The sequence below is a fragment of the Plasmodium reichenowi genome, chromosome 4, assembly GCF_001601855.1.
Source record: "Plasmodium reichenowi strain SY57 chromosome 4, whole genome shotgun sequence".
Taxonomy (NCBI): domain Eukaryota; phylum Apicomplexa; class Aconoidasida; order Haemosporida; family Plasmodiidae; genus Plasmodium; species Plasmodium reichenowi.
Genome location: NC_033649.1, coordinates 533793 through 543375, shown reverse-complemented (window position 1 = coordinate 543375; position 9583 = coordinate 533793). Strand labels below are relative to the sequence as shown.

The following is a 9583-nucleotide window of genomic DNA, read 5'->3' as shown; positions in this document are numbered from 1 at the left end:
AAAAAAAAAAAAAAAAAAAAAAAAAAAAAAAAAAAAAAAAAAAAAAAAAAAAAAAAAATTATATACATATATTTTGATGTATATGCTTATTATTTTATTTTATTTTTTTTTGGTATTTTATATGGCTCCTATAAAATCTATACTTTTTTTTGCCTCATAAATTGATTGGTATATTGTTTTAAAGAATGGTAACATATAAGAATGTGAGGAAATAATTAGAAAAAAAAAAAAAAAAAATATATATATATATATTTATATATATATATTATATGTTATATAGGTATATTTACATATTATATTTATTTACATTTATTTTTTTACCATGATTATGCTTTATTTATGAACACGAAAAAATAAATTTTCCATTGTCTAATATGTATATATATATATATATATATATATATATAAGGCTTCTTTTTTTTTTTTTTTTTTTTATATTTTTGCGATAATCAATTTTATTATTTTTATGAATGTGAAATTTTAACGTGTGCATATAATATATATATATATATATTATGTTATATTTATTTTATAAAAAATTTAAAAAAAATACATAATCATGTGCATATAAAAAAAAAAAAAAAAAAAAAAAAATTAAATCAATCCATACATAAATAAATACAAATATATATATATATATATATATTTATTTATTTATTTATTTATTCATTTATTAATTTTTTATTCTAAACAGATATATACAGGTATTTTGAAAAAGGTTTCTTGTTTATGTACATTTTTATATTTACATTTAACATGGATACAACCGAGTTTTTCTCCCACATTTTCATTATTGTCCACTTGTAAATATATTGAATATTTTGAATTAATACAAAATAATTTATCTTTAAATATTACTAGTAAAGGTAATTCTTTGTCTATATCTATATCTACATTTATATTATATTTACTATGATTATATATGTCTATTTTAAATTTCTTCTTTTCTTTTTTTATGATACCATAGTCTACACATATACCATCTCTAACTTTCCAGTATTTTTTTTTATAACAATAATTTTTAAATATATAATCAAAAATATATTGATTTAAGAGGACATTATTCTTATTATGATTCCCATGGTCATCGCTACTACTACTGCTACAACAACTACTGTTAGTGTTTTTATTTTTTGGATTATTATTATTATTATTATTATTATTATTTTCATTATTTTTTTTTGGATCTTTTACAAATGTATCCTTTTTATTTTCTTCTTGAACAAACTTACCTTTTATATTTTCTTCCTTCATATCAATAGTTTCTATATAATTAGTTAACTCGTATTTATTAACATCTTCCCTTTTTTCTTTTCCCTCCTCATCATCTATTTTGTTGTGTATATTTAAAATGGGTTCCTTTCCTTTCTCATTTTCTTTTTCTTTCTCTGTTTCTTTCTTTGTTTCTTTTTCTTTTACTTCCTCTGGCTCATTTTTCATTCCTTTCACAATATAATAATTTTCATTTTTTACAATTTGACGATTTCCCTTTTTTTTATCTTCTTTGTCATGTTGCATATTTTTATTTTTAAGTTTTATCAAATCATCTTTGTCATACAATATTTTGTTGATATTATAAAAAGAGAATTTATGACGAAAAATTTTTCTTTTTCTGTATTCTTCTATTTCCTCTTTTCCTCTATAATTTTGAAAGAATTGTAAATATTTATCTTTATATATATTTTGTAATATTTCCATAGTTTTTTTCTTCTCATATAAATTTAAAAAGAAGAAAAAGCTTTTTACTTTTTTAATATCATCTTTAATGGCTTGAATTTTTCTTGTGCTTGTTTTTATAATATATATTAAAATATAAACAAATATAAAAAAATTAACTTTTCTATACATTATACAATTTTCTTTATCATGTAAATTGTCATAAATATATTCTTTAATATTGTGGTTTTCATCTCTGTAATAAGTATCCTGATTATGTATGTCTTGACTATAGCTATAATTATAATTACAATTATAATACGAATTATTATTATCTTTTTGTAGATAGGAATTATCACAATTTGTTTTTATTTTTTCATTATGTGTATCTTTTTTTTTGTTCTTAATATTATTATTATTATTATTATTATGATTATTTTTATTATTATCATCATCATCATTATCATTATCATTACCATTATTATCTTCATGTTTTATTTGTTTTATATCTTTTTGTTCAATATTTTTTGTAGTATCTTCTTGTAATCCTTTTTCATCATGTCCTTCTAATGTACTTCTTCTCTTATAAGTTACATTTATTTTATGTCTATACCTCTGAAAAACGTTTTCTTTAATATTATCAAAATAATTAAGGGTAAGTATCCATATTAATTCACATTCCTTCTTAGAGTTAATAAAATTTTTTATAATATGCAAATCCTCACATAAATTTAAGATATCAAACATAGATATATAATTTGTGTAAAGATTTATATCTCTAAATAAATCTATATTATTATGATTTGTATTGTTTTGTATGTTTTCTACATCTTCTTTTAATTTATCAAATAAATTAACATAAAAATTATATAATATTTTTAACGTACCTAAAACTTTTCTGTTTTTTTTTTCTTCTTTTACTACATCATCAATATATTCTTTTTCATCACCTTCTTTTATATTGTTATCATGAATTTCTTGTTTATTATTCTGTATATTATTCTTATTATTTTCATCATCATTATAATTATCATCTTTTATATTTTTCTTTGATACATTATCATCTTTTATATTTTTCTTTGATACATTATCTCTTTTTATATTTTTCTTTCTATTATTTTTATTAATGTCTTCATTACATTTTTCATCACAAAAACTACTATTACTACTTTTACTATTATAATTCTCATGTTCTTTTTCTTTTTTTTTTATGTCGTCATAATTCATATTTTCATATATAATCACTTTGATGTTTTTATTTTCTAGGTTTATATAAGCCTCCTTTTTTAATTCAAGAAATTTTTTATATATATCGGATTTTATATTAACATCATGTTCTTTTTTTTTTATTCTTATAACATCATGTATAGGTTTGAATACTGGTGCTTCCATTTTATTTAAGATTTAAAAAAAAAAGAAAAAGAATAAATATAATACAATATATATAAATATATTATGACTGCGTTTTCTTCTAGAATCAAAAGAGGACGTAAAGAAAATAATTTTTTTTATAAGAACATTGGAAATTTAAGATATGACATATGATATTATATGATATTATATGATATTATATGATATCATATGATATATATATGTTATATATTTTTTATTATATATGTGCATATTTTAATTTTTTTCTCCTCGACGTATTTATTAACCTTTATGTTTTTTATAAGTCTTAAGAAGACAGTAGAGAAACATATAGAAAGAGATATAGTGATTTATATAACAGGATTAAGACCTCATATTTTAAATATAACAATATTAAAACCATTATGAAGATAATATACTACATTTTATTCTTTTTTTTTTTTTTTTTTTTTTTTTTATTCCGTTATGAAGAACTATGAAAATGAAAAACCTTATAAAGATAACATCCTTACATAAAATATATATGAAAAAAAATTAGTACTAATAATATATATATATATATATATATATATATATATATATATATATTTATTTATTTATTTATTTATATTTTACTGTACGATGAAAAGGGCCTTAATTTTACGAACATTGTAATTTTCCCCTTATAAATAAAATAAAGAGAAACAAATGGAAAGAAAATTAAAAAAAATGTTTTTTTATATACTCATATTAAAAACTATCAAAAAGTATAAATAATATATATATATATATTAATATTTTAATCGTTATATTATTTCATATTATTTTATTTTTTAAATATATACTACTTGAATATTTCATGTGTAAATATAATGAAGTGACCAAAACAAGGAAATATATATCATACTTGGAAAAAATAAAATAAAATAATAAAATAATAAATTAATAAATATATAAATAAATAAAATTATATTTTTTTAGTAATGGAATATACAATAAAAATAACCGACACCAAAAATATTAACAAGCGAAAGAGGTAAATAAAATTACAAATAATATAAAAAATAAAAATAAATAAATATATATATATATATATATATATTTATTTATTTATTTATATGGGGATATGTTAACATATATGTCGTATTAGAGTTTTTTGTAGGCTAAAATATTCATGTACCTTTATATATATATGTACATTTATTTATTTTTATCTCTTCTTTTTTATATTATATTTATTTTGATAGCTCACCCATTATAGTTGTAAAATGGGAAAAGGGCATGATGTAAAGAAAGAAAGAGGGAAGAAGGATGAAGATAAACACAATGAGTATCATCCTTATCGTCGTGATAATAAATCTTTTTATTCAAAAAATTATAAAATGAAAAATAAGCATTCGTATAATTCCTCAGATGAATATAAGAAATATATTTCACATGATACGTACAATTCATATGATACATATAATTCATATAAATCACATGAAGAACATAAAAATAACAAACATATTTCCATCAAGCCAGTAAACAAAAACAAATATGTACATTCCCCGTCTCCCAAAAAAACAAAAAAAATATATGATGAATTAAGTGATTATAATAAACATAAAAAATACGCTAGCTCCAAAATGGATAAAAAAAAAGATTCTTACTATAAGGAACAATCAAATAAATATAAAGAGAAAAGAAAATATGATGAAAGCTCACAAGATACATACGATAAAAAAAGAAAAAGAAAAAGAAAAAGAAAAAAGAAAAAATATGATTATGAAAGAGAGGAAGAAAAATATAATAGATATGATGAACGAAGGGATAGTAGCTATTATACTTCAAATTATTCTGAGAATTCTTCAAAAAGGGAGGGGAGGGAAAAAGAAAAGGAAGATTTGTATACCTCAAGAAAGGAATTTAGTGAGAAAAAAAAATCCCATAAAGGTGAACATAATAATAATAATCATCATACGGATCATCACATTAAAAACAATCATCATACGGATCAACACAATAATAACAATCATCATACGGATGAGCACAATAATAACAATCATCATACGGATGAGCACAATAATAACAATCATCATACGGATGAGCACAATAATACTATATGTGATCAAATAAATATTTTTCCTGAGAAAAATAAAAGAGATAATGGTATTAATGAAGAAAAATATACCATAAAGGAACATTTAATATATGAAGATGAACAAAATATTTTATATGAGAGTAATAAAGATTCTAGTAGTGAAGAGAACACAATTTTAAATGAATATTCCTCTGATGAAGAAAAAAATAAAATCGACTGTATCTTAAATGGTTGTAGGAATGTTAAGAATTATAAAAAGTTAAATAAAATAAGTGAAGGTACGTATGGAGCAGTATATAGAGCACAAAATAAAAGAACGAAAAAGATCGTTGCCTTGAAAAAACTAAAAAATTTTTCTAGTATGCATAATGAAGGATTTGCTATGACTTCGTTAAGAGAAATAAATATATTATTACAATTACAACATGATAATATTTTATCCATTAAAGAAGTTGTTTTTGGGAAACATTTAAATGATATATATTTAGTTATGGAATATATAGAACATGAACTTAAAATAATACTTGATAATAAATCCCCAAGTTTTACTATATCTGAATTGAAATGCTTATTAAAACAATTACTTAATGGAATTAATTATTTACATAGAAATTGGGTTATGCATAGAGATTTAAAACCAACTAATTTATTATACAGTAATAAAGGAATATTAAAAATTTGTGATTTTGGTATGGCTAGAAAATTTGGACATGTAACTAATCATAATTTTACAAAAAATGTAGTCACATTATGGTATAGAGCACCTGAATTGTTATTAGGTGAACAATGTTATACAAACAAAATTGATATTTGGAGTGCTGGATGTATTTTTGCGGAAATGATATTAAAAAAACCGTTATTTGTTGGAGAAAATGAAATTGATCAACTCTTTAAAATTTTATGTCTATTAGGATTACCAGATAAAGAATCCTATCCTGAATTTTATGAATATTCTTTTATATCCAAAAATAAAGAACTATTTAAAAAAAAAAAAATTAAAATGAATGTTAATAATATACGTTCACACTTCCCAAATATAGCCAACCAATTTTCAGGTCTATACCTATCTGATAACGGTCTCGATTTATTACAAAAAATGCTACATTATAATCCTCAATGCAGAATTTCAGCACAGGAAGCATTAAACCATCCTTACTTTAACGAATTCCCAAAACCTTTGGACATTAAAGATATGCCAATTGTACCTGATTCAAATAAATTTATCCGATCCAATAAAATGGCTAACCACTTTAAATTAAACAGCCAAAATAATATCCAATTCCATTCATGAAAAAAAAAAAAAAAATATATATATATATATATATAACCAATTAAAAAGTAAAGTGATAAAAATTAGATATTTTACCTGAACTGTTCAGGCTAATATTGTTAAAAAAAAAAAAAAAAAAAAAAAAAACACACACACACAAATACAAATACAAATACATACATATATATAATATATATATATAATCATTTTATTGTATTTAAAAAAAAAGAAAAAGAAAACATACATTATATCATATTTGTTTCTAATTTAAATTAAGAATAACATTATTTTTTAAGACGACATTTTAAATTTTTTTTTGTTTTATTATTATTTTTTTTTGAAAAATTTAGAAATAGCGGTTTTATTTTTGAATGAAAAACTTTTAACAGTTAATAGTTTACACAATATATATATAAAAAGAACAATAAATTTTTGTATATCCTAAAACTTCCTATCAAGGAAATACATAATGGTATTATTTTGAAAAGGTAGGATATAAAGATAATATATATGTATATATGTTTTTTTTTTTTTTTTTTTTTTATAATAATATATTATGAAATATATACATAAGAAACAACTACTTATAAAAAGAATGTATTAAAAATTATAAAAAAAAGGTAATAAATTTTTAAGGAAATAAAATAAAATGTAAACTAAAAAAAAAAAAAAAAAAAAAAAAAATCATACATATAATATATATATATATATATATATATATATATATATATAAACATATATTACATATGTATTATATATTTTATTCTTTCGTTTTTTCAAATACATCATCCACATTTATTTTAATTTCCCTATCATGATACACATTATTATAAGTGTATAATAAATTACTATGATCACTATCGACGTTATCATATTTACTTTGCACATTTATATTATCAAACAAAATGTTTCCTTTTAAAGGAATGAAATTATTTTCCATAGACCCTTCATGTAATTTATCAGGTGGATCATTTAATTTTTTATTTCCATAGGAACATAAATAATTGTTAATTTTTTTTTTTTTTAAAGGTTTCGATTGTTTAAATATATTATTCAAACATACATAAGAATTATCATTTGATAATAAAATATTTTTTGAATTATTATAACAATTGTATTTTATTTTATTTTGCTCAGGATTAAATGGTAATTCATTTTTTTTTTCAACATTGTATATCTCAATATCACTTTTTTTATTTCCCACATTTAATTTATTTTTCTCTTCATTAAAATTGTTCTCATACTGATTTAATTTATATTTACAGTTTACATTTTTGGAAAGAGAATTATTATATTGTAAATCACAATTATTTAAATGATTACTTTTATTTAATGATAACAAAGAGTTATGTTTTTCATAATTTTGAGTATCTGATATTATGCTAATAACTGAAGATATATTATTATTGTAATTATAATAATTATTTGTATATAATTTATTTATATTATTCATAGAAATGGAATTATTATTTTTGCTTTCTTTAAAATGTTCATTGTTTTTATTATCATTATTAATATTATTTCTTATACTTTTTATATTTGTTGTTGTGTTGTTTATGCTTTCTTTATTTTCTTTATTATAAAAATAATAATTTATATTATTATCAAAATTGGGAAAATCTTGTTTTTCTTTATTATAACTTTTGAAAATATTCATATTAGTCATATCTTGTTTATTATAATCATATGACACATTTTTTTCTTCGTTCATAAATATTTTATATTTGTTTATATTAGTGATGTTTTTTTTTTCTTCAAAAAATAAATTATTTTTTTCATTTTTATTTTTTAATAAAGAGCATTCTTTACATATATAAGTTTTCATGTTATTATAATTGTTGTAAGAGCATATGCTACCATCCTCGTTTTTGTATTTCTCACAGCAGCAACATAAAATCTCTTTTGTAGATATCTTATTGTTTTGGCAAGAATTCTGAAAAAAAATACATCACACATAAAAGAAAATAAATAAATAATAAGAAAAAAAAAAAAAAATTATATATATATAATATATATATATATAAGTATATTTTGTATATATATTAATTTTATTTTATTTTTTACGTCCATATGGTAAGATAAATATATTCCTGTACAATCTGTGACAAATGTATTAAATAAAGTAAAAAGTTTATATGCCCATATATATATATTATATATATATATATATATATATATATATGTATGTATGTATGTTTAAATGTTTATTTATTTGTGTTTATATAAACGAATGCGAAAATTATAATTGAATTTTATTGTACCTTTTTCTTTATTTTTCAAAAGACTTGTCAATTTACTTTTAATTTGTTTAGAGGTATTTTTATGTATGTTTGGCTTAACCCTTAAATCTACACCTTGTATTTTTAGCTACAAGAGTAAAATTAAAATATAATAAAATGAACATATATAAATATACATATATATAATATGTTTAATTTTACTGTTAAAATGCCAGATAGAGTTACAAAGCTTATGTTAATCTTTTCTATTTTTAAATATACTATTTCTATGTCTATATTCTTACTCTTCAGTAATAAAAAATAAGGAAAATCATTATAACATATGAATATATACACATATATATATATATATATATATATTATATCTTTGTTTTTATTTTTTTCTTTAACTTTTAAGAAGTTATTAATTTCGTCGTTTTTAATTATAATGTTCCTAATTTCTATTCCCGACTCCATATTCACACTAATAAAATTGTTGTCAGAAGCTATATTATATATATATATATAAAGGATAAAACAAAAAAAAAAAAAAAATATATAAATATTATGTTTATATCAAAATATTAACTATATCTATCATTATAATATATATTAACACATTGTAGAAATATACATTTGTATAAATATTATTTTACATCTTTTTTTATTTTACATTCGAAATATTTCCCTAAGAACATTTTTAGTATTATATCAATCATTGTACTGGAAGGAATAAAAAAAAAAAAAAAAAAAAAAAAAAAGGAAAGGAAATGAAATGAAATGAAATATATATACCTTTTTTTTAAATAGATAATATTTATAATGTCATATATGTATAATCATATTTATATACTTTAATTTATAGTATAATGAAAGAAAAGGAATAAAAAAAAAAAAAAAAAAAAAATAGACATACATATATAATATATATAAATAAATATATTTAATATAAGTTATATATATATATATATATATATATATATATATATGTTATATTATTTTTAC

General features: G+C 18.9%; 3 protein-coding genes across 3 annotated transcripts; 1 reads left to right on the top strand and 2 right to left on the bottom strand.

Moving 5' to 3' along the window:
• Nucleotides 1-681: 681 nt before the first annotated feature.
• PRSY57_0415400 (hypothetical protein) lies at nucleotides 682-3048 on the bottom strand (the record flags this gene model as incomplete). Its single annotated transcript, XM_012906010.2, has 1 exon — nucleotides 682-3048. The coding sequence occupies one exon, from the start codon at nucleotides 3046-3048 to the stop codon at nucleotides 682-684; it is 2367 nt and encodes a 788-aa protein (XP_012761464.2).
• Nucleotides 3049-4274: 1226 nt separating this feature from the next.
• On the top strand, nucleotides 4275-6380 carry PRSY57_0415300 (cdc2-related protein kinase 1; the record flags this gene model as incomplete). The annotated part of the gene is made up of 1 exon (XM_012906009.2): nucleotides 4275-6380. One exon carries the CDS (start codon nucleotides 4275-4277, stop codon nucleotides 6378-6380), a length of 2106 nt encoding a protein of 701 aa, XP_012761463.2.
• A 739-nt stretch (nucleotides 6381-7119) lies between these two features.
• PRSY57_0415200 (hypothetical protein) lies at nucleotides 7120-9297 on the bottom strand (the record flags this gene model as incomplete). The annotated part of the gene is made up of 6 exons (XM_020114517.1): nucleotides 7120-8292; nucleotides 8424-8458; nucleotides 8621-8726; nucleotides 8801-8884; nucleotides 8990-9084; nucleotides 9252-9297. 6 exons carry the CDS (start codon nucleotides 9295-9297, stop codon nucleotides 7120-7122), a joined length of 1539 nt encoding a protein of 512 aa, XP_019970794.1.
• Nucleotides 9298-9583: the final 286 nt, after the last annotated feature.